Source organism: Sorex araneus, chromosome 1 (assembly GCF_027595985.1).
Source record: "Sorex araneus isolate mSorAra2 chromosome 1, mSorAra2.pri, whole genome shotgun sequence".
NCBI lineage: Eukaryota > Metazoa > Chordata > Mammalia > Eulipotyphla > Soricidae > Sorex > Sorex araneus.
Genome location: NC_073302.1, coordinates 56364071 through 56391483, shown reverse-complemented (window position 1 = coordinate 56391483; position 27413 = coordinate 56364071). Strand labels below are relative to the sequence as shown.

The 27413-nt window shown below is 36.3% G+C and overlaps 1 protein-coding gene across 1 annotated transcript in view; it reads right to left on the bottom strand.

Moving 5' to 3' along the window:
- The window catches only part of BNC2 (basonuclin 2), a 477043-nt gene that overhangs the window by 120604 nt on the left and 329026 nt on the right, over window positions 1–27413 (bottom strand). Inside the window, exon 5 of the mRNA XM_055144211.1 lies at window positions 9335–9570. Coding sequence (XP_055000186.1) covers window positions 9335–9570 — 236 coding nt within the window. The remainder of the gene's footprint in view (window positions 1–9334; window positions 9571–27413) is intronic.

Below are 27413 nucleotides of genomic sequence, written 5' to 3'. Positions count from 1 at the left end.
TAATCCTTTCAAACATCCTATATTTTCCCAATCCCTTTGTGCTACCACCTTACAACCTTAAACCTAATGCAAAGTACTCAACTATCCCTCTAGTTAAGAACATATAAAAGGAGGTTTTTTTTTTTCACCTTTTCTAAAGCATTCTACTTAGGGAATCCCCAGGCTCCAGCTTTCTTGCCCTTTCTTCCATTTATCTCAAATAAAATTTCTAAATGCAGTATCTCATCTAAGGTCTCTGCTTTATGATCTCAATAGCTTAAGGGCAAGAACCAGAACCTGAGCATGCTATAACATGAAGAATGACCTTTTTTCTTAGGGGGAGGAGTTAATTTCTGCTCCTCTTGGAGAATGCACAAACACTTTCAAACTTCCAAACAGGCACAAATCCTACTTAAGCAATCAATGTATTTCATCCTGAAATTTAGTAAACATTATAGTTCCAATCCGTAATGGCAAAGAATAATTTTAAAGTGTTAAGCATAAAACGTAAAGCTATGACCTTGGCTACAAGGTGATATTTTCACTGCTGTTCAAGTAGTTGAAAGCTTTGACAATGGATTCAAAAAAATCCCTGTTCTCTATTTCCAGCTTTGACCCTTTCTAAGGCTTTCAGCCATGAATGTGTTAAATCCAGGGATGACAATAGTCTCTGGAAAAAAACTCTCTCTCTAATAGGGAGTTAGAAGAATTGTTGGATAATGTCTGTAGTCCAAGCACTTTGACAAACAGACACTATAAATGGAGAGCATTGCTCTAAACCATCTATCTTTTGTATATCCCTGCCAAAGACAAAGGATCTTGTCCATTCACCCTTTCTTCTGAAAAATATTCACATATTGCTCATGTGATCGATGCCAAGACATCTTACATCATAGTGGTGAAAATCCAACCTTACTTGAAGTCAAATGATACATCTTCTATGTCAGTGCTATGAGTAATCCCTACATTTTCACAGTTTGATTATATAATGTATATGATCTATTCAGCTACTTTTTTAATCCCAGTAGAATGTGAGCTTCTTGAAAGATCTTCTATAGTACTCAGCACATAGCACTCAATCAATAAAATCTGCTTAATTGAAAGACTACAAAAATGAATTTATACCTAAGTACATACAGGTCAAGTAACATATATATATATGTGTGTGTGTGTATATATATATACATATATATATATATACAGGTTGCCTATTTTAAATGTTTTGCTTCATAAAATGAGGTAAAAGCCCAGCTATTCTAATTAATTTTTTAAAAATTCATCCTGTTCTCATTAACCCTGTGCCAGGAATTGATGAAACAGAGAAATACAAAGATAAAATGAATGTTAGTTCTCAACTGAATAAGTTATTATTTTTTTAAAAAAAGACATTCTCAGGCATTCATAATAAAGTAACGGTTAATATTAATTAAGTGCAGTGGTTTAGAACTTAACTAAGTTCTTTATAAATCATTTAATCTAATAACTTTCATAGATATAAAAACTTAGGTTCAAATATTTTGAATGGTCTATCTTAAGCAACAAAACTATCAAAAGGTGAAACCAAGATTGAAAACAAATGTCTACTCCCATATCCAAAGTAGTTTTTATTAAATACTATTTGCCTTTCTATTGTAATAAGTTTGTACTACAAACATATGTACAGCACATATTTCTGTGTATATATATGTACATTATGTGTGATTTGCAACTGAACAGTAGCTACCCTTAATATGGGCTGAAAGGCACTCTATTCTAAGTGAAGTATTTTAAAATCAAACATCTATGGTTCTTTATAGGCCAAATTCCAAAATTATCCAGTTGAAAATAGCCTAGAATAGCCTATATCATCTTTTCCATCACTATACTAATAGTGAAAATTACTAAATGCTTTTTATGCATCATCTAATTTTATCTTCACAACACACCCATGAGGTACTGCCAGTATGCCTGGACTTATGGGTGAAGGAATCAAGGCATAAGTAGATTAAAAAAGATACCTAATTTTATAAGTTATGAAAGAAAAAGACCCAAGATTCAAACGTACCTATGAATGTTATAATCACAGTACACTGATATTGAGTTTTCCATCTGTATAAAGAAAAGGCAAAATGTCAATGGTTCTCTCACATCTAAGTAGGTGCTGATCTCCACTGATCCTCCATGGTTCAGAGGTCACATTTGGAAACAGCTATTTACCTGGGGCCACATATCCAAGATTCCTGTGATACATGGCCCCCAAAGTGAGCTAGGATCAGTGGCGTAAGAAAATCAACCTACTCTACTTTCAGTACTGATTCATGAAATTCTGACACAGAACCTCCACCCTCTCTTAGGAATGCCACCTGCAGAAGCTGAGGCCCCAGAAAATGGTCAAATCATTCAAAACAGAAACCCTAAATCATCTCTTTTCTCAGTATATTTGGAAGAAAACACTGCCCCAAATGCTTACTCGTCTTGTGGAGAGAAGGATAAAACACCTATGTGTAGGCCACTAGTAATTCAGTTTACTCATTAACATAATAATGAGATTTTTCTAATTGATGCTGGCTCAAGTTCAAAATACATTTTCTATAATTTCCAGCATTTGGTATCTACAGAAAAAAAATTATTGGCATCTGATATTCCCCTATTCCCTTGGTGCAACTGATCAATTAATTTTATGAGTTCATGTAAGTGCAAACAGCTTTTTAGAAGTTTACAATATTTCATATTTTCCCATTCAAAGTCAAGAGAGTACATAAAAGAGGCTACCACCATTTTGATGATGAAGTTATGGTTTAAAGTCACAAATTTTTCCATATTCACATAGATAATTCATGGCATATAATTTAATATAATCTGCTTACTCAGTCTCCAGGGTCCAATTGCTGTTCAACTGATAGGCCTTTGTAGACAACCAAAAAGCTACTTCATCTTTCTTACATCACTCTAATCCCAACTTGAGATATATGAAATGTGATTAATCTAGTAGAGAATATTTTTCCCCAAAAAATACACTCAGTGACAAAAAGCATATATACCTATAAAGATAAATCAAAATTTTTATTTACCCAATAAAGGTAGATCAAAATTCTGTAAACAGAATTTACAATGAAGTATTAATGAAATAAATAACAGAGAGAAGGTTTTTGGTCTTGTAAATGAGCGATGTAGATGAATATCATGCAATATAGTGAAGAAAAGGAAACCAAGAAAAACAAATTCCACCTAAATTTACTTAAGGCCAACCATATAAATCTGCCTCAGAATTTAAGGAAGAACTTAACTTAGTTTAGTATTTTTAGACCTTCTCTGTTCACCAAATCATACCTCAAAACTGTAACCCTCAGATATTTTGGAAAAACAGCATGGCTGTCAAAAAAAAAAATCCACACACACTCCCAATATTTAGTAAGTCAGAGATAGGAGTTTAAAAGAGATTTCAAAATTTCTTTCCTCCAAAATGTACTATACTATTACTTGCCACCCTGGATGTTGGGATCTTGTTAGTAATGGTTAAAAAGAGCAGGAAAACTTACAGAGTGTGAATTGTGACAATTAACAGCTTCTATAATCATGGGGGAAAAATCACTTAACCTCTTGAGTTTCAACTACTCCCAATGTTAATTCATTGATACTATCTGCAAGGATAAGGTATAAGAGGATTCAAAGAACTGGCATGTGAACCTACTCCGCAAAAAGTTATTTAAATACAAGTGTTTATTTTATATTGACATCTTCTACCCCACAGATACCACAAAACACTTACTCTACACAGACCACTCTATCTCAGGGGTGTGGGAGCAAGTGCTTCTTTTCTTTCTGCCCTCAACAATCCATTGCTAGTTGTTTTTGTAGCAATTAGTCCTAGAAGAAAGTTCGAAGGGACTAAGGACCCTTAGATAAACATAGCTGGGTATTCCATGTAGTTATTGAGTATTTCATGAATTTCATGATGAAACAACAAGGTAGAACAAGTGCACTTTATTTGTTTGTCCATTCATTATGCAAATATTTACCAAATACTATGCCTTTATGGGGCATTCACTAGTGGAAAACCAAATTAAAAACTGAATTATTTTAAATTAGATTAGTGCTAAATAGAATCCTAAGAAAGCCATGTGAGAAAAGACATACATTGGTTATGCTGAACAGAAGAGGTCTCTGTATAAAGTGGGCTTTTATTCATACCTATTGGATAAGAAATTGCTTATCCAGTGACAGAAGTAGGAAATTTCAAAGAGAACAATCTGAATTTACAAAAACCGCAAAATAAAGATCTGTGTCCAGAAAATAAAAACTTTCATGAGATTGACAGGAAAAGGTTATTAAGTAGGAGAGGAAGCTACTTACTTAGTTTCATAAGCCACTGACTCCAGAATTTAGCAGAGCTTTTATTATACTAACACATATTAAGAGGCTCTCAGAGCAGGATTTCTCTTAAATCTAAATTCAGACAAGAGCCCCTGGAATATTCTGGGAAAGTTTCTTCTTTAGTGCTGATTGTTCTATTAGTTCTGATTGTTTCAAGACATAGGTGATTTGAAATGCGCATCACCATTTGTCCTCTCACAAGGCTGCTGACACCTTAGCTAATTATTCAGAGTATCTGATATGGTTCTCTGAATTTTGGCAGGACTCATTTGCAAAGGACATTTCCATAGAAAAGCCATCGAATGAGTTTTTCTCATCCACCAGGCAAGTCAATTACACATTCAAACTAAAAGAAGAATGTAAAAACTTGATTGTAAACGATTAAACAATGATAATAACCTATTTCTAATATGCTATAAATAAATGGGGAAAAATACAGCAGACTGCTTTCATGTGTGGAAAGTGTCCTTGTCATGAAATAAGGTTTATTCTTCAGCAGAAGAAAAAAATCATTTGATGCTCCTGTATGTTTATATTTTAGCATTACCAGTTTTGTTTTGTAAAAAAATGCTTACACCATTTTTTAATACCTTTAATACACACAGGAAAATATAGAGTGCTTTATCTCTTTTTATATTAACAAGATTTTTAAAATAAATGTACTCTAAATAAGGTCTTAATATTTTTCCACTTATGACCCTTTTTGGCCCAAGAAATTTTATGTGACTTTGGGCATACAGTAACATAAATTGGTGCACAAATCAAATTAATAAAATCAAATGAAGAAATCACAAAAACCTTATGTTAAAACAAAAATTTAAAACATTTAAAATTATTACAGGGTTGTGATTCACAGTTTAAGTTAAGATCCACAGTTTAACTAGGGTCTAAGTTTTGTTAGATATTTCATATCCAGATGGCTGGCTTAAGAATTACACATAGTCACATAATTAAAAATGTAATTTTTATTAAACAGCACAGGATCTATAAAATATACTATTAGTCTTTTAAATAAATGTGTGAAATCACTATCATCTCCCTTCTTTTAATAACCTCTTTACAGAATGTTTCTAAATGACAGTTTTGAAGGGCATGTTCTCACTTCCCTGACACCATATCCAAAAATTCAAAACCAGGTAAGAAACCTGCTATTATTTACTTTAAAAAAAAACCTGTATCTGAGGCCAGGAGTAGCTTATTATACACAAAGAGTGTAAGTTTGGGTCCAGAGAGGGCTAAATTAAAATACTGGCTTCACCAGTTCAACTTACTGTACATCTTCATTTGCCCAGTAACATAATCTATAGCCAATTGCTAACCAAGTCAATATGTGGTAAGACTAACAGCCACTCTAGCCTGACTTGATAATTATTCTCCTTTAACTGACATAATATTCAATATACTGTTGTTGAGCGCAATAATGCTAAAATTGATGCCTTGAGGGCTACAAGACAATTGAGTTTTAGCCAGATAAAATGACTTGTACACTAATAGTGCACTATAGGGTTCCAGAATCTTTGGAAGCACATATTATAGTCTACTAGTACAAAATGTCATATGTATTTACATGCAAAAGCCATTTGTACATACCTTATCATCACTATGTATAATTTTAAATTATAAGCCAATAATAAAATTACAACGTTTTGGAGGAAAAGGTTGTATTTCTTTTCTGTTTGGGACTTTTAAAGCAAAATGAGCATTTACTAACTACCTAAGGGATAAGTTTTGGATGCCTCAGTTTCTTTTTATTCTAAACCAAGAAATATTTTTCCAAGGATAATAAATGCAAAATTACAACAAGCATCATTTAAATAAAATCCATCTTATATTAATCTTATCACTTAAACAAGACAAAAAACTAAACCTTGTATTCTGCTACTATAAAAAATCACCTGATAATCTCAAAATGTCGATTCTAAATTCTGAATAAAAAAAGTTATTAAATTTGTGAGTCTGTAAAAAAAATCTACTAAGTTAATGAGTACTAGAGTATTAAAATAAAAGTCAGTATGTAATATTTCACCCCTAATGATAATACAGCGGGTAGGGCGTTTGCCTTGCTTACATGCAGCCCAACCCAGGTTCGATTCCTCTGTCCCTCTCGGAGAGCCTGGCAAGCTACCGAGAGTATCTGGTCCACACGGTGGAGCCTGGCAAGCTACCCGTGGCGTATTTGATATGCCAAAAACTTGTAACAACAAGTCTCAGAATGGAGACATTACTGATACCCGCTCGAGCAAATCGATGAGCAACAGGATTACAGTGATTACAGTGAAATGGAGACAATAATTTTTAGTTTGAGGTTTGGCTAAATTTCTCTTTGTGCATAATTTCTCTTTCAATTTTCTGTCTTTAAATCCTGGGATCTCATACAAAAATACACAGAGAATACATATTAAACATATGCTTTAGGAAAACATAAAATTTTGTGGAGGGAATTAGCATATAAATAAAATTTTGAGAAAGAAAACAAATAGGTGGGGTGGCGAAATAGAACAGGGGTTAAGTAGCTTGCCTTGTTAATGGTTCAATCCCGATTCAATCCTCAACTGAAATGGTCCCTGAACACAGCCAGGAGTGAACCCTCAGCACAGAGCCAGGAATAAGCCCTGAATACCAACAGGAATGGCCCCCAAACAAACAAAAAACAGAAAGACAATAAACAGGTAACTATCAAGACAAAAGATCAAGACTATCCTACTACAGGTTCTTTATATATTACCATCGATACACTAACAGTAAAGTGAGTTGTTTGAAAAAAGCAAAACTCATGATCATGCACATAATCTGCCCTTTTTTTACAGAGACTGTATACATGTTCTAGTTATCTTATGCCAAAAATACACAAAAAGAACTGAAATACAGCATTAACGACAGAACTAGGCATCGTTGTGGAGTCAATTAAAGGGTAATGGATAGGGATGTGATACATCAAGTTTTAAATAAAGGAAAGTGTTAGCAAAAATAAGAGTTCCATTAGAAATTTGTAAGAGATCTGTTGCTTCACTTAGAGTCAAACCTATTCAAAATGGACATTAATAATCACATCGTGGAAATGCCTGCAGAATGATGTGGCACTGTACATATCTTAAGGCCAATACAAGCATGGATTGTGAAACTAGTTCCATACTTTATTTTTCCTGGCTGCTTCTTCCTAGAACTTGTGACCCCTGGGGTCCCCTGACCACCCAAGACTTGACTTTCCACTCACCCCACTGAAAAGTCCCCATCCTGAGGCAAATGATATAATGCTTATGAACATCTTACATCTTCTATAAACGGAAAGTGTAATATATAATTATTATTATTATCATCATTATCTCATCTTCTGAGGGCCAAATTTCCTGTGCCATCCAAGTTGACATCTCACTAAGCTAAGAGACAATTCTATGCTCATGAGAGCAGTCATGAAGCAGACAGGTTATACTCCCCTCTCTGTCTCAAAGTTCATTCATCTTCCCTTCTCTGTTCTTTTGCCCTCACACCTGGAGATACCAGACAGGAGAATGATTGGAATGTGTGTGCGTTTATGCCAGGTAAAAGCTATTAGGAGTCTTGAGCCCCACACATACCCCCCTTCCCATTACATACTGTACTGGCAGCCAAGGCCTCAACAATTGACACAGGGTAGCTGAGGGAATAACGATACTGGCAAAGCAAAACTAGTATTATTGAAGGGGTCCATTGTTTTAATATTATCCCTAGAGAAAATTTCAGACATCACTTTATGTTCTATCTCTTCAAACTGTGATCTCCTTTGGCAGAAGAAAATACTTTTTCACTGGCCAACAGTCTTTTTGGATCCTGGGGTCTTCCAACATGCAATTTTCAACATATACCATTTAAGGGTCATAGAAAGCAGATGGCCATAAAAATATTTCAGAGGCAAAGCATACAATACAAAGTAAGTCATGGAGTTCTGCACAAAAAAGACAGTCTGCAATGGGCTGCAGGCCTCTGGAAAAATCTTAAGTTTCTTACCAGACTGGCATGGCCATAAATACAAAGCGGATCTGGTTAGAAGGTGAGGTACTGGGAAGGTCAAATCTACAACTACATTGGTATGACTTGGAAAATAATGGTGTACTGGTTATATAAAAGCAGAGGTTTTTTTTCCTCTTTTTTGGGTCATACCCGGCGATGCACAGGGGTTACTCCTGGCTCTGAACTCAGGAATTACTCCTGGTGGTGCTCAGGGGACCATATGGCATATGGGATGCTGGGAATCGAACCTGGATTGGCCATGTGCAAGGCAAATGCCCTACCTGCTGTGCTATCACTCCAGCCCCCAAAGCAGGATTTTTATGGAGTTATGATTCTTCCTTTTAATGGGATGAAGAAACAAAAAGTTAAGGTATATAGACAACCAAGAAAACACCAAACCTTTAATTAAGTGTGAGGCAAAGTCCAACTAAACCCAGTGAAGAGCAATCTCAAATTTTCACAGGCTCACCACCCACCTCAAAAAAGTCTTTTCCATTTAAGTTTAGGAGGGCTCCAATACATACACATTAGAGAAAACAAAAAACAAAGAATAGTTGCATTTGTAAAGCATCACAAATCATCAGACTACTTTTGCTTTCTTATCTATACAGTGAGGTTCAATGCTAGACTGCTGATCACAACTCCTTTCCAATTCGTTAAAAAGACCATCTAAAACAAAACAGGATAAACTAATGCCTGGTCATTCTCAACTACTCTTCCCTAACTCAGGCTATTGTATGTGTGTATTCTGATTGATTCCTGATCTACCTTTATTTGTGTATATAGATGCAGTTACTTAAGAGTGCAAACACAGTTAAAAAAAATTATTTCAAATGTGATTTTTTTTTATGATGCCACTCTTTCTCTTCACTTTTGGTCACCAGAGTTGATGTACTCTTAGTGAACTGCTTTCATACAGTCCTCTGCATGCTAAGAAGTAAAATAGATCTGCCAAAAGCCCTCCCCAGCCCTTCCTAGGGCTAGTCCCAGATACTAGCTTCAAAGTCCCCCCTACCTGAAGTATGTACCCCCGGACGTAGTCCCGCAGTGTCCAGCCCAGGCCGTGCAGGATGTGCAGCACCTCCTCTTGCTTCAGGACACTGAAGAGACGGTCCAGCAGGATCTTTAGCCGCACAGGTACAGCTTGTGTCCCATAGAGCATTAGGCTGCTGATGTCAAACACCACGTTGGACTGCACAATCTCCACCTGGGTGGGGTGGTACAGGTGTTGTGTGCTGAGCTTATCCAAGGCTGTGATGGTCCCCCAAAGTTCCAGAGGTGGGTAGAAATAAAGAGATAAAGGAGAGAGAAGAGAGAAAGCAGAAACAGGTTACTGGAAATTATCATAGATTCCATTTCTAAGGACTGATGTAAATCACAGCTTAAGAACGATTCTGCAATATAAATAGTGCTCTTCACACCTCCCATTTTGCTTCTTTTGAAAAACAAATGTGTTTACAAAAATGCAGACAACAGCAAATACAAAACACATTCAACTTTCAGAGAGTCACTAAGGATGTTTCTAAATAACTAGCTGGCTCTATAAACCAGACTAATTAATTTGCTAATTGAACTATGGCTCAACCCAAGTTACCATGGTACCCCATTCCCCCTACCAAAGAAAACACAAATAATTCCTAAACTCATGCCACAAGAACAGGATCAACCAGTATCTCTTTTAAAAATAAAATTCATCCGTTATAAGACTGGAAAGAGAAGCATGTTCTTTAGACCTGAGTTTTTTTTCTGTCTCTCTCTCTCTCTCTGTGATTTTTAGGCCACACCTGGTAGTGCTAAGGGTTTACTCCTGGCTCTGTGCTCAGGGATCATTCTCGGTAGAGTGTGAGGGAACAATGGGTGCCAGGCATCAAACTCAGGTCAGTTGTTTGCAAGGTAAGTACCCTACCCTCTGTATTGCCTTTCCAGCCACTAGATCTTAAGTTTCTTAAACTGTGGAGTGCAACCCCATATGTAAGTAAATGTGGGAGTTTCAAAAAAAAAAAAAAGCAACAATGAAAGGTTTCTGAATGCCCCCAAACCAAAATTAATACAAAATTAATCACATGATAAATCAAAGGCATTTCTAAGAGCACCCCCCTGTGTTGCATTTTTGGGGCAAAAAGAGATTGTAAATGGAAAAAAATTAAGAAGTCCTGGCCCGGGCTCATGACCCCTTTATGCCTGAGATTTTTATGTAATTCATGCATGTGGGTATAAAAATCGGCACACAAATCGAACATTTACTGATAAGTCATTAAAAGTATAGTTATAAACTACACTAACATTAGGTATGCCACCACAGGTGGGATAGTGATGTAGTTAAGAAGCTAGGCTTTAGGTAATAGGATTAAAAGGCCTTATTTGAAAGAATACAGAAAACTAGTACTTATGTAAATTTCTAGTAATTTAACTCATAAAATTGCTAAAGGGGTCATTCTTAGAGTCAGTATTCCAATGTCTTTTCTTGGTGTTTACCTGTTACATGGTTTGGTGTTCACTGGCATATTCACTGAAAGCTATTCAGCACAAACAAATAAGAAATTCATATCACTTTATTAACTAGTCTGATGAAAATGGGGATTAACAACTAAAATAAAAGCTTGGGGATTTCTATACATTTCAGCTGTGTTCTTTCGGTATAGAAAACTGAGGATGACCATTCTCAGAGTAAATACTACCAATAAAATTATTTTAGACTGTCATAGACTGTCATCCCATTGCTCATCGATTTGCTCAAGCGGGCACCAGTAACGCCTCCATTGAGAGACTTTGTTGTTACTGTTTTTGGCATATCTAATATGCCTCGGGTAGCTTGCCAGGCTCTTCTGTGCAGGCAAGATACTCTCGGTAGCTTGCCAGACTCTCCGAGAGGGGTGGAGGAATCAAACCCGGGTCGTCTGCATGCAAGGCAAACGCCCTACCCACTATACTATCACTCCAGCCCAAAATTATTTTAAAATAATTTAATTCTAATTAAACTTTTAAAGCATTTTTGAAATGAGGATTTTTTTCTCATTTGAAAACCTGAAAAATGTTCATCTCTCCCCTAGATCCAAAAAGCCAAGAAAAGGACATACATTCCAGCTCTCATCCTTATCAGTTACTGGAAAGCCTACTGTAGATAATGTAATTATATTTTCCCTCAGTTTCTCTAAAATGAACAATTATGATAACATTACCTCATCTGTGGGCTCAAAGACATACTGCAAAGACTGAATTAGTATATGAGAAATGCTTTGGACTTCTTTTATGGGGGACAGGGGGGCACACCTGCTGGTGTACAGTTTTGCTCTTGGCTCTGCTCTCAGATATCACTCCTGGAGGGCTTGGGGTTGTCAAGGATCAAATACAGGCTAGCTGAATGCAAGGCAGGTGTCCTACCTACTGTTCTATCAGTTGGTCCCTGAACTAAAGAAAACACAAAAGCATTAGTGGTCAACTACCAGAATTATTTACATATTTGACTCTTAGAGATTCAAGCAGTAAGCATGTAAGCCTGAATGACAGCCATCTAATCTCATGAGTAAGATCAAGAGGTATCAGACAACAGTATCTAGGCTATAATCAAAAAGTATATCTAGACTTTTTCCAGCCAAATAAAATTCCAATATCTCTACAAGTATTGTCTGGTCTTTCCCAAGCTCTCTTCCTACAATCTTCTCCCTTAACAATTGTGACTACTTCACATCTGTGAAGTAAACAAGTTGTTTAAATATACCCATACTTCTGCATATTGAAGCAAGTATTTAAAAGTACACACACATTTTTAGTATTTCAAGTGTATTTTTTTTCAGGGCTCCTCCTCCACTCTCGTTTCCTCCTGACTTATGGTCACTAGAGAGTTCATGTACTCTTGATAAATTGCTTTCTTACATCCACAGTGTAAAGGCCCTTATCATTTACCCGCTGGCTTCATTCAACACATTTACTCCCAGGAATACTTTGTCAAAGAGTTCGGGTTTCCTCATACTTCATTTCTTGCAGCTGATTTGTCTGATCTTTTCTATTCTAGTGGTTAAGTCAACTTTGAATAAATAGCTTTAAAAATTAATTTAACATTTGGGAAAGATAAGAGATTCACAAGCCCAGGGATTGAAGTCTTTTCTCATTCCACAGGGCATTTAGGCTGCAAAAATGAAGGAAAGAGGTATTATTATCCTTATATTTGTTAAAGTATAGCTTTACTAACCCAGCTAAGGACTAGCTGCTCTCCTTACTGAACCTAAAGTCTAGCTAAGGGAAAATCTGTTCTTCAGTTTCTCCTTTTCAATCTTCCTGGTCCATATCAAACAAAGTATTCTGCTCTGACCACAATGAACATGAAATTGAGAATGATTAATAAAAGGAAAATATATGACATAAATTCTATTTTTTGTCTATATGTCTACCACCTTGAACCTATATATTAAGTATATGTAGATGTATGTGTATGTAAAAGTGTGTTCAATACTGAGTAGAAACTGTACCCCTCTTCTCACTTCTTATAAAAGTCTGGTAGTCATAAGATGAAGATGATTAAACTGTTAAAGACACAGTAAGAAAGTATTTTTAAAATTCAAAATGCACAGTAAACAAGGGTAAGGCAAAAACATTTTATATGAACTTTTAAAAATGTAAAAGAGTTTTACTGAGAAAGAATTCTAACTTTAAGAATGGGGAATGGGATAATTGGGGGGGAGGATTGTGAGGAGATTTGATGCAAGAGCAAAACAGTGTGAGAAAGAGTGCGAGCATGTAAAAGTGAGGGAGGGAGTGAGAGCGAACACAAACTAAAGGAAATTCATGCCCAAAAGAAGAACACAGGTAACCCCAAGGTGGAGTTATGTATGGGTAATACACTGAGTTGGGATGAGGATGACCACAAGGTGAAGTATGTCACTACAAGGCAAAGGTGCACGTCCAGAGTACAGGAGGGTGGGTGACTCCAGAATGGAGAGTCTCATATATGCTTTTTAGAACACCAGAGCCTGAGTCCTCACGGGATATTCCAAAATTCTTCACAAGTATATTTATCAAAAAGTAGGAATACAGTTCAAAGTCACATAAATAGTGGGTATTAATAACACTAACTGGAAAGGACAAATTGGTAAATATTTTAGACTTATGAGGTATGCACTCCTTGTCTTACTTTTAACTATACTGTTAAAGAGGGAAAACATTATTGGATTTGTCTGTGTTCCAACAAAACGTTATTTACACAAACATGGTCCTGTACAGAAGTGTTCTCTGATAAGAAATTGAAAAGATGAAATAAACATTTAAATAAAGTCAATAGTAGATGAGAAAAATGTCCTAAAGTATGAATTAGGCAGCAATTACCTAGGATATGTGCCCTAGACTAAGACTTTAAATTATCAGAACTGAAACTAGAAAGATAAAGTGTTTGTCTAGCACATAACCCACCAAAGTTTGATCCCGGGCACAACATAAAGTCTGCTAAGCCCTTCCAGGAGTGATCCTTGAGCACAGTGCCAGGAGTAAATTCTGAGCACAGTCATATGAGGGTTTATACCAAAACAAAACAAACCAATCAGAACTATTCAGCTTATAGACAGATGTAAACCACAAATTTCAACATAACCAAATACGATGATCATTAAAATTTCTTTAATGTAATAAAATGTTGGGCTGGAGTGAGAGTGCATCGAGTAGGGCATTTGCCTTGCACGCGGCCAACCCAGGTTCGATTCTTCTAGCCCTCTCAGAGAGCCTGGCTAGCTACTGAGAGTATCCCGCCCGCACAGCAGAGCCCAGAAAGCTACCCATGGCGTATTTGATACGCCAAAAACAGTAACAACAAGTCTCACAATGGAGACGTTACTGGTGTCTGCTCGAGCAAATTGATAAGCAACAGGATGACAGTGACAGAATAAAATGTTATGCTTCATAATTGCTGTATCATCTGAGTGACCAAGTTGTCACAAGTTTTACATAAGTCTCCTTGATAATCAAAAGAGACTTGATTATTTTTTTTGAAATGTGACAGTCTGATAAACTGAGAAATGAACTGTCCAATGTCATGAGAACAAAGGAAAGAGAGGCAGAATAAAATTTTGTTTAGCAGGACAATATAAGAATAGTTGGACACCTAATTTTATAATGCATAGGACTAAACTTCTGCTTATTAGCCTAAATCAACAGTATTGCCAAAATTGCATTTTCAAAAAATAATTTAATTAGAGCTGAGTATGAAAATATTAACTCTTGGTTAAGCTATACAATACAAGAGTATTATAGCTTACTCACTTAAGAATTTCAAACCAAAACTGCTCACATCTTTCTTCAATTTAGTAAGCCTCAACAAGAAACCCCGGGAGCTCTTGGAAGCAGTTTGTAGATATAATTTTCTATACAGTGAGATGATTCTATCAATTTTTTTTGTCTGTCTTGCATCTACTCCTCATCATCCAGGCAACAGAAACTGGATTTTAATTTGAGGAACCACTCTTTCTAATTTCAGAGAATGAAATATTCCTTAAGCCAACCTTAACAAACCATATATATAAAGTCCCCTTATCACATTAACTAGTTCGAGAATGGGCAGGTAAACTATACCTGGACATTATATCTGAATCCAGGATTGAATCTCAGAACAAATGGGATATCCTGTTTCCTAGAAATGTGTCAATATGCTTGAAAATAAGCACAACGTAGAAGACAACTGAAATACGCTCTAAGAAAGACTGAGTATTGATAATATTGTTAGAACTTTATTTTTAAAAATTAAAATAGAATTTCTTGTTTCTCAAAGAAAATGACTTAGGTTACTACTTTATTATTTTTTTTTAACAAAGTGCCATGGAATTTCAAAGTAGCTGTCAGTAGTTGAACTAAAAGTACTTAGTTTCAGGCCAAAATAAAATTAGTCATTTCTTCCCCCTCCCTTTGTTTTTTGTTTTTTAGGTCACAACCAGCGATGCTCAGGTGTTACTCCTCGCTCTACATTCAGGAACTACTCCTGGTGGTGCTTGGGGGACCATGTGGGATGCTGGGAAGGCAAATGTTCTACCTGCTATACTATTGTTCCAGCCCAAATTAACAATTTCTTCAATGATTGCAATGAAAGACTCTTTTAAAAAGTTTTATATTTTTGGGGGGGAGAAGGGAGAGGATTTAAGTCACATCCTGCTGTATTCAGGGCTTACTCCAGCTTTGTGCTCTGGGATCATTTCTGGTATTGATAAGAAAACCAAATTGCTGGTGCCAGAAATAAAACCTGGGTTGAATGCATGCAAGGCAAGGGTTTTACACCTGTATTATCTCTCTAGAGTAAGCATTTCATCTTGTACATATTAATAAATAAAACCCTAAACAACTCTAATAAGCAATCTGGACAGAGCAAAGGAGATGGCAATTTAAGTTATGTCAGACACAGTCAAGAGGTTATAATGATCTCACTTAATTATTTTCTTTTAAAAAGCTTAAACCATATAATGTCATTATAATCTATTCAAAGATCACAAGCACAATGTGGTTAACTAGTCTATATGGTCATGTAGTAGTTTCTCCTATGAATATTCTGTTTCCATCATATGATCAAATAAGCAGTCAATAAGAAACTCTGGAAACATACATATCTTCATCATATTTGAAGTTTGTAACTTGTAGAAATCTGGGCTTTTTGCCCATTTCTCTGCTGAAGCAAGCACTTCAAAGGTCACCAACACCCATCTTACTATGAAATCCAATAGCTTTCTTCCTTCATTATTCTCCATGATCTCTCCATAGCAGCTGACCTTATTGATCACCACTCCTCCTAAAACACTCTTCTCCTTCATTCACGCATACATTCATTTATTCACCAGCACTTAATATCACTGCTACAGGTGCTGAATACAAATAGAAGAGTAACTTGTATTATGGCCTCCACTGTCAAAAGCAGACAAATACAAGTAATATAAATGCTATAAAACGAATTTGATAAAGTATTGTAGGATACCGAAGAGATAGCAACTCTGCTAGGAAGGAATATTTTTGTAACATAACTAGGGATTCAGTTGGTAAGAAAGGAGGATAAATCCATCTAAAGAAAAGAAAAGTGGTTCTCAAACATTACATGCATCAGAATTAGCTAGAAGACTTGCTAAAACAGACTCCAAAGCTACTTCTCCTAGAGTTTCTGATTCATTAAAGCAAGACTTTGTATTTCTAGCAACTTTCTCAAAGATGTTAGCACTGTTGACTATGGACTGAAGACCACTGAACTAATAAGATTCAGTGTAATGTAACTGAATATTTAGAAACTGTCTTACACTTGATGTAAAAGGTAGAAGATAATGATAAAAATGTCATATAGGTGACTGCAAGCAAACCTACAGTTTATAATTTTGTTGCAACTAAAAACTGGTATTATTAAATTTGTCAAAAAGCTAACAAAATTATAATTTACATATAAACTGTCATGATCAGAGTCTAATAAAGGAATGACTGTAAATCACAAAGACAGAGTTAGGAAGCAGGGACTGGCAGGGAGACAAGTGAACAAGTGAACAGAGCATGACATTTTTGCAAAAGTCTTCCAGGAGATGCTTTAAATCAGTGGACTTCAAACTTGGTTACACCTACACCTAGAGTTATCTGAAGACCTTCCAAGAGGTATACAGACACAAAGACTAAATTTCAGGATCCTGTAATCTATATTCACTCTCCTAAAATTGATCTACCTAGGGGGACTGGAGACAATAGTGCAAGGGGTTGGCCCCCCTGGGCTTGATATCCAGCATTCCATATCATCCCCCTAGTATGGCCAGGAGTGATTCCTGAGTATCACCGGGTATGGTCCAAAACAAACAAACAAACAAACAAACAAAAATGATCCATCTGAAAATATGCAAATTATTGATTTTCAGGTCGTCTTAGAAAGTTTCTCCTTAAATCTTTACTAAATAAAGGTATACTGTTTATTACTTATGATGTACTAGCTTAGGATATATAAAACTCTCATGGAGGTCAAAATAACAGATAACTTGAAATAGTTCAGTTTTATGGAAGCTGCCCTTAATGAATAATAAGGTACCAATGATTCTATTTATCTTTAGTAACATTTTTATTATCATTTAGATGGTAAGGTTACAACAGTGTTCAAGTTTCTGGTAATAATTTACAAAGATACTGCCAAAGTTCTTATAACACTCCCCCAATCCCTATGTCCAATCCAATCCAACAGAAATTTTTAAAATATGGCTTTTCTTCCTCTCATCTATAAATACATGAGAAGATTAGGCAGAACTTGACATGTGGGTCTATACAGAATGCACAGAATTCAAATTTACTATAAAATGGGGCAGTATTTCACACCCCCATTTATTCCTGCCTATTCTAATAATATATCACTGTTTACAATATATCCCATGGGGGCCAGAGAAATAGTATAAGGGCTAGGGCCCAGGGCCCTTGCCTGGCATGTAGGCAATTTTAGTTTGATCCCCAGTGCATCCACCTCTTATGGTCCACTGAGCAGTGCCAGGAGTGATCCTTTAGCAGAGACAGCAGGATGCCCTGAGCACCACTGGGTGTGCTCCAGAAACCAAAGAAAGGAACACACACACACACACACACACACACACACACACACGGTATTCCATAAGAGGCAATGCAAGTTCAATAAGGAAAATGCTTTTCCCCTTGACATATTCAAAAGTAGGCAAGCAATTGTTTTAACCTATTCCCAACACTCATCTTTAGGCAATGTCATTTACCTAGAAAGGAAAGTTCCAGAGTACCCCAATAATGCAAACTCTTTTTCGTAGACCCAGTATAAATATTTTCCTGGCTCTACAAAAACTGTTTTACTAAACTCATGAATCAAAATTTTATGGTTTTTTTTTTCTCAAAAAGTAAGTTTATCTCAATAAGGTAGTCAGTACCCATTTGACCCAATAGTATAAAATATTCCAGTCATAGCTTATCATTTTACCTAAAAAACTATAAATATTTTCTATATCTGCTAATAACGAAATAATGATCAAAATGCCAAAATGCTTGCTTTTAGCATAATGTGGCTTTTATCATTAAATGCATAAATAGGATTGATCATATGCACCTGTAACAAGTAACACTTTATTTTGGTGGAGGAGTGCCAAGAGGTGCTCTGGAGATCCCAGGGTCCCTCCCAACAATTCGCAGTCAATCCCAGAGGTTCAATGTTAGGGCCTGAGGAGGAAGTGATGTGCTTGCACTCTGATGTCACTTGAGAGTATTGAGAGATACACCCAAGTGATGCTAAGGAATCATGTGGTGCAGGAGGTCAAATAGATGTTAGTCAAATATAGGTATGTACCCAATTTCTGTACTTTCTCTGGCCCAATATTCATGTTATTTGTTCCTATAGTGAAACACCAGATTGTGATACACAATTATCAATGTGACACTGACTCCTACTATAACACTAATCTAACATAGTATCAGTGGGTTTCAATCATCAGTTCATATATTCGTGCCAGTCAGCAGGTGTAGAAAAAGTAGGAAAGCAGTCTCTGGCTGCTGATGGAGCTCAGCAAAGTACCTCAAGTGGGTCCCTGGGTTTGATCACTGACAAAACAAAATCAACAACAAAAACTATCAAAACTCTATATTAGCACTTTGAACTCACATTGTAACTTCCCATTTAAAAAAAATTTATATACAGTAATCTGTAGGATCTGAAGGACATTACTTTGTCCTTCCCCCCTCTGCCCTTGCCTCAAGGAGCTCATCCCAGTTTTTCTGGAGTTTAGGCTTACCCCAGTCACACCCATCAAGGTGTTCCCGAGTCACTCCCATCCCTTTGTTTAGCTCTAATCACTTCTCTATGCTCTCTTCCCCAAAACAGTTAACCAGCTTTCCCTAATCTGACTCTGCTAATTTGTAAGGTCAGACCTTCCTAGGACACTGAATATTATATTGCCTTTCTCTTCTCCTTATGCCTTTTGAATAATTTACTTTAAAGCAATGTCCTTTTTGTATAGACACAAGAAGACAATATTATGCTTTTGTAACTTGAGACTTAATTGGCTTCGAATATTATTCATTCCCGGGCATCTGCTTTCTCCACTTAAGCCTCAGTTGCCCTCAGTTCCTAGCACGCCAAAAGCAGGGTTCCGACGAGAGACGGGACGGATCCAGGGCAAGCGGTGAGTTATGTGCTACCCTGGCATCGAGATGGGCCTGGCCAAAGTGCCTAATTCTTAACTATAAGTTAAGAGCCTGATCACAGACAAATGCTGTCATGATCCAAAAGTAATGATGAGACTAGGACACTACTAGGGATAGGAAAGACTGATCTGGCCTGAGCACTGTAATCTGAGATAGAGATGGCCCCAGGAGAGCAATTCTATAAGTTTTAATGCATCTCTTATTGTGTCCATACAAAATGATTAATATCATGAATGCTTATATGTTTGCTGGATGAGGAGAGGAGAAACACACTCATGGGACTCCGCCCTTGGGTGGATCCTCCTGCTGAAAGAGAATCAGTCCTAGGAGAAGCATCCCCTGCGGGGGAAAGGAACCGCACCTCTATTGATGGTGACCACATCTATGTGTATGCCCCAACCCCCTCATGCTGAGGGGATTTAACTAGTCTGTAAGAGTGGGTTGGGGGGCCAGATCCAGAGATCCTGAGAGAGATCGAGAGCCAGGAGAGAAGCAGAGAGAGAGAATGAAATAAACTGATCGGGCAACCGGTTTGGCCTTCTTCCTTCCCTCAGCTGCCCTTGACTGACAGCACACACAGTGGTTCCAGAGTACCGAACACCGGCGGTGAGACAGAGCCGCCCGGAGACTCCTCGAGTGCACATGCCTGTCGGTGTGCTTTAGTTTTTTACAGTAATCCTTACTAATAAGCAGCATTTCTGTTATAATAAATTATAATCCATTTAATTCAGAACTGTTTCAGTAATTTAACTTATAAAATGTAGTACAATAATTTAGTAATAGCTTTATATTTGTTCCTCAAAATGCATAGGGCAATTATTTGAATTGAAATATGAGTTCATTGTTTTCCAACATTAAGTCTGATTTCATGTTGCAGTCTGATTTCATCTTGCAGACTGATTTGGTCTGAGCACTAGATTTACCAATTAGAATATATAGTGAAATTAATTAAGATAGCTAAATCTGCAATATATTTCCTCTAAAATATTACATAAATTATTTGAATATAACATTTTAACTTTGTTATTTTGTACATACTAGAATAGGCAATATGCTTCTAAATAGACTTAAGCTGTGCTTATAAATATATTATTAATTATAAATAAATGTTTTATTAAGGCCATATTCCAAAAATGGAGAAAGTGGCAATAGCAAAACCTGGTTAGCAATGCAGATGATTTTATTAAACAAAACTGATAAATCACTGTATATCATATAATATGAAATAATTTTTAAAAACTGGATGACAATTTGATAAAATCCTATCACACCTATCTATGTGAATAGTTGTAACAGCAGTTATATGTACAAAAATGACAGGTGATAATAAAGCCAATATGCCTTTTGTTGTTCTCTCAATAAGTACTATCATCCACAGATAAAATAATCTGGGCAGGAAGTTTATAGCTCTGATACTTCACTCACATATATAGAATATATAGTCAGAATGTTTTTTAATTAAGATAGCTAACTCTGCAATGTAATATATTTCCTTTAAAATATTATAAAAGTTATCTAAACATTATTTGGGAGGAGCATACTGGGACCGATTGAGTAAAAAAAAATAATGACCTAAACATGATTTTAAATTACCACTATCTAAGAAGTACTCTAATATTCTCCAGATTAAAGGAAATTAAGAAAGTTGAGAAGTTTCCAAGGCAGGCTCCACGAGTCAAATTTTCTAGTTGTTTCTTTTTTTGCAATAAGAATATGATATATACCAAGCTAAATACAGAAAAAGAGGCATATATGCTGAAGTGAAGACTAGGCAACTTACAAAGCCCAAAGACTGAGATTTCCCAGTTTGGGAGATTTGAAGGGTAAATCAATGGAGGTGTAAGAGGAATATCAGGATTCCAGAGGGACTGCATTTCCTACTGCCCCACAGTGACAATCTGCCTCTAGGGATCCTACTATTTTATCTTTTATTGGTGATCCTAGTCTACAAATTGGGCTCAATGCCTACCAGTTCTACTTCACACCAATTGCTATGAAAGGCAAGACCAAGATACTAGGCCAAAATACTTAAAATCAAAATGGCTCTTTTCGAAAACATTCTCTCCCCACTTCCCTCTTTTCTTATTGTTACTATGGCTGAGGACTGCACACATCCTAGGCTATAGTGCTTTCAAAGAGTCACGCAGATAGGCTGCAGAGCTTGCGCCCCTGGCTGCAGTGCTCACTAAGGTTTGTACACATTTACTCATGTCTGCACATTTGCTCGCCAGGGGGTTAGGTTCTTAGTCAAGGCACATAAATTATAATACTAGATGGGGTCACTGTGGTAGTCACCTGTGCGGTTGCTATAGATCCTGGCTGTGGAGTAAACATTTTTCAAGTTGTACTTGCTGGGGGTCACACCGTTTATTGTGGTGCTTAACCCCAGGTCTCTGGTATAGTCAAAAACTGCAGAACCAGGTTCAAAGAAAAGAATTAGCAGATTGTGCTTAGAGCACTTGGGAACTGGGGGTTGGAATTCATGGCCATACCTTGCAAGACAAGTATTATTTGCTTGTTTTGGGGCTATACCAGGTGGTGTTCAGGGCTTACTCCTAGCTCTGCAAATGAAAACATCCTTTGGACCAGTTGTTCTTATCTGGACTAACTTCTGCTTTTTAGTACAGGTTTCCAAATTCTTACAAGTCATTAACTAAAGTGACTCCTGGATGGCCTAGCCCATATTTGTTCTCTCTGTCTAATAGAATCTAAATAAATACAACCCTATCTTGTTCAAAACACAAAATTATTTCCCTGTATCAAAAGATCTTAGGAAGATGAGCTTATTTTTAATCCTCTAAAATAAGCCCTATGTTCCAAGCAAAGTGAGCTACTCACTGACTTTTAGACATTTCAAAACCTTAACAATTTAATCACTCAATTACCATAACCAGGTCCTATGTTAAATTCCAGAAATCTAACAATAAAAATATATAATTCACATATAAGTTAATTATTGATTATACACTTTTTTTAAAAAACAAATGTATTTTTTTGTGTATAAGGATTATAAGTAGGATAGATTATGTGAGAACATATTTTAAGTAATGGTTAAGGTGTTTCAGGTAAAGCCAATTCTGCTAGGACAAAGAGGGTGTAGTACAAGGATTATACCAAGGTAGAAAAATAAAAGATGATGCAGGAGAGACAAGCAGGCTTCCATTTATCAGAGACACATTGTTCAGATTTTTATTTTTATGCTCAGTATTGCTCCTTTTTCTTTTTCTTTTGAAGTCACACACAACACTTGGTTCTCAAGGGACCATGTAGTACTAAGGTTCAAACCTAGAGCTCCAGCATGCAGTTTGCACTACAGCCCTTGGAACAACCTCCCTGACCCTCAATACTGTGTTGTTTTTTTTTTCTTGCTTTTCTTCTTGTTTTTTTGGACTACACTTGGCTATGCTCAAGATATATTCCTGATAGTGTGTTTAGGGATCACTCCTGTTGAGTTCCAGAGAATATATGTGGTGCTGGAGATTGAACCCAGGTTGGCTTCATGAAAGGCAAGCATCCTACCCACTCTACTATGGCACTGGCCCTTAATGCTGTTTTTAATGTGCCTTTTTTTTTTTTTGCTGCAGTTTTGGGGACATACCTGGCTGTGTTCAGTGTCCACTTCTAGCTCTATATTTAGGAATCACTCCTGGTAGGCTCAGGGGGACCACATAGGGTACCAGGGATCAAAATAGGGTTGGCTGCATAAATGGCAAGCATTCCGTCTGCTATATTTTTGCTTCGGCACCTGCACATTCTTTCTTCTTCCTTATTGATTGCTCTTCGTACTTTGTTTTTCCAGGAAGCCTAGAGAATTTTTATCTAAGAGAAAACTGTCTCAATGATGATGATATTCATGTGTATTAATCATATAGGCCTCAAAATATGTTGCCCACCTACTGGATCACTTGTGTATCAATTTTATCACAAGAGTCTGATTTTTAGCAGCAACTATAACTGAAAAAAAATTATTTAAGGGTGTTCAGTTCTCATATTGTTAGATGATGAAACACAATGAAGTATATTTAGAAAAGGATAATGCTGCATCTCAATTGAAGGGCTACAGGTATGATTCCACTGTGTCACCAAATTCTTTTTTTTTTTTTAAATTGAATCACTGTGAGAACAGTTACAAAGCTTTCCAGTCTAAGTCTCGGTCATGCAGTGATTAAACACCCATCCCCTCACCAGTGCACACTCCACCACCAAGAACCCCAGTGAACCCCCATCCCACCCCTCCCCCCGCCTAATGTGCCAGATGATTTCTACCTTACTCTCTCACCACTTTGATCACATTCAATATTTTGACAAAATATCCACCATTATTATTTGCAATTTTCCCCAACATTCAGACCTGCCAAAAAGACATCATTAGATCATTTGTTTTCAATTGCTGATATGAAGAGCATTTTGGATTTCTGATATTTTATTAATAAGTCTGGAGGAATTTCTGCCAAAAGCCACTGGGTCCCGAGATTGTTTTGTGTTCCTCTGGGATCATGGCCATTCAGGAGCCAGGAGCCATTTGTGGGTTTCAACTTGGGGCCTCATTGGGGCGGGGAGAGGGGCTGGTTCTGCCCTCCATCCCATGGGGCCCCGCATGTCACTTCACTGCAGTCTCATACCTGGCTGTCCAACAGGTTCTGAAAAGGTGGTGGCCACACTGCCGCTGGGGAGAAAAGGCAGAAGGGACAAACACCTTTCCCCACTGGGGATGTGCCACCAAATTCTTAAATTTACTCATGTCTCTTTCTCAACCCTCTTCTTTACTCTTTAGATACTTCATAAGCATGCTGCTGGGAAATTATGGCTGTTTAGTGAGGGATGTGGGGCAACTAATGGAACAGAAATACTCAGAAAACTTCACTGAATTTATTCCCTTTTGTATCACTTCAAGAATGATTTGGGGCATGGAACAGACAGGTAAAACCACAAGCTCTGTGTGGGGGGAGGGGGGCGGTGAGAGATAATACAGAGGCACAGGTTGAAGCTCTTGCCTTGAACATGTCCAGCCAGTTTGATCCCCTGCATATGGTTCTCTGAGGTCAACCAGGAGTGCCTGAAGTAAGCCCCAAGCTGAGTTGGATGTGACCCCCTACCCACCAAATAGGGTAAGAAAACAAGCTTAAAACCAGGAGCACAGACCAGATCATAATGTCTAGACATTATGAAAGAGACATAATAAAAATCAAAGTAACAACACTAGATTTGTGATCAATGTGCTAGAATAATCTCAGAGGTTTAGAAAAAGGGCTATTATAGACACTGGAAATGGGTGAGAGAACAGTCAGACAGTAAGATTGTATGACTAGATCTGTAAGATTATTTTTCTTTCGTTTTCAGATCTACAGAAAATAAATAAACTTCTTTCTAGTACGCATAATTTTATCTAGAAAAGAAAAAAATGTTTAACTCACAATATGTATACTAGATACAGAAAAACATTCATGTAGTAAGAGTTTCTTAATTGACTATTAAGCTTCTAAAGAAAAATAATTTACCTGGATTCCATTAAAATGCCAAGGGAAAAATGCTAAACTGGTAGTTTTCTGTCTTATGTAAAATATGAGACATGAGACAGTGAGGTCTAGATGAAACTTCAACAAACACCTTGATAAGATCTAGAGTGTTTCAAAGGAAAGTGCTGGTTAGGCCAAAAGACCTAAGAATGACAACCTGTACTGGATTAAAAAAATCAACTTTGTTGCGAACAGAATAGGAGGAAAAGCCAGAATTTCTGTGCGGGATTAATGTGTTATGTACATACAGAATAAGCATAAAAATGTAATGCAAAATATAATTGTAAAGCAATTACTTTCAACTATAATACTAACTTAAAAAATCATATCCTTTTAAAAATTAGTTTTCAAATGTATGAACTAGTGCTGGGAAAGGATGAAGGGTGGTTATAAAAGAACTTGCATCTATGAAATGAAATGTGTATTACTGTTTTTTATTTCCATTTTTAATAACAGGAATTACTCCCCAAACCTTCAAATAAATTAAAATAAATGTAAACCTGTAATTCTACAGACTTCACTTCCAATGTTTTCTGTGAAGGTCACAGAAATAAGAACATATTCACATGCTTTCCCCCCCCTTAATATAGGAGTATAAAAGTGCTTTTCACTGATCCTAGAAAATTGGCTCTCAGTGATAGTTTATAGTTCTTAGTTTTCCACAACTATTTTTTTAACATAACTTTCTTTAATAGCCAAATTCAAGGGACTTTGGTGGTTTTCACAGGAATATGCTTGAACATTTCAGGCCCTAGTGTCCAGTGGACTTCATCTAGTTGTCCAGGCATACCAGTATGAAACTTGCAGCTAGTCAGTAAAATATGAAGTGAGCAAAGCAAAATCGTTTTCAAAAGCTACTTATTTACATCACAGGGCAAAACAATAAAAAATTTTATTAAAACAGTCTAAAAGAAAACCTTTATTTTATTAATTTTCAGTGATGTCCGAATATTTATTTTTTTCAAATGCTACTTTAAACATTTTACAAGTAGATAAAAATATTAAAGAAGCCATATTCTTTCACTCTGGGAGAAAGTGAAGAGATCTTTAAATTGCCAGTTGTTTTGAGAACTTGACATTTCTTGTTTCAACTCATCTTAGTATTCCAAATTATAACAGCATAAAGTGTTTAACTTCAAGGTATTCTAGTCCCCAGAATTCAATTCCCAATTGATTAATATTTAACATGTATCCTTAAAGGATCATTTCATGGAATTCCTCAGGCAATTTTTTAAGAGTTTGAAAATAGAAATTACCTAATTTTATTAGAGCAATTTCTAATGTCAGGTTTTAAAGTTTTGATTACTATAAACAGACTATTATTTTCTTTTCTATTTCAGATCCTTAGGCCATAACTTTTAAAATCTATGATGATGTGTGGCTTCTATTCTTGATAATGCAGTCAATAATTTCCAATTATCCCACACTTTATAATATGCATACTATGCCCAATATAATGATACGTCATTTCAATGTAGCTAGCCCATGAACTTCTACAGGCTTAATGGGATTTTGCGTTTTTAGAATTTCATCATAAAGGGCCCTTTGGAGTCATTATCACATCAATTCTTTCCCATTATAAGATTCAACTCTATTACTAGAAAGAGCATAAGGGTAAAAGGCAAAAGCTTAACCTACCTATAGATTCTAAGCTAGATCCTAATAAAAGCCAGAGTATTTGGGAGAACACTAATAAATGTCAATGATGACATAGTAAAAACATTTGGAGAACCAGATCAATCATAAAGGTGAAGAATGATTGTTTTAAGAGAAAAATCTCTTTATGATTTGAAGTAATACTTAGATACAAGCGTTTTATTCTCTATTTTGGAGGTGGTGGTGGGGGAAATCATGTAACTGGGAATAAAGTAAGTACGAAATAACTCCTATTTCATTCAAATCACAACTTCCTAACTGTAACTGTCAAAGTTGAATTAATGAGGATATTTAATACCAAGGAGAGAGAAGTTTTGTTTTAGATTTCTTTTAACGTAAAAAAAAAAAAAGGAAAATGAATGAGATGCAGTTGAAAGAGTTGATCCCCACCCTAGTGATAAAAACTTTCAGCCCTTATGTGTGAGGAATTATTATGTGCCAGTGTTTTAAGTTAAAAAGAACTCCTCAGAGGTCTCCTAGAAAACTAATTTAGAAGTTCTGATAAAATTCTAAACATTTTAGGTTTTATATCATATTCAATGACCCTTACATTTTTTTCCTTGTCTTTAATCTGTGAGGGGCAAATACATGAATGTTTGGGGGACACTAAGAAAGTGATTCTGAACTACAGAAAAGGAAGTGGGACAAAAGTAATTACAATGAGCCTCAACTGTCCTTTGGATTTGAATCAAACCTAACTGACATGAATCTTGTGGATATGCACACGCAAATAACCCTCAATTTGTCTAGGGCAGGATCTAAGCTCCACTTGAGACTATATAGGTAATA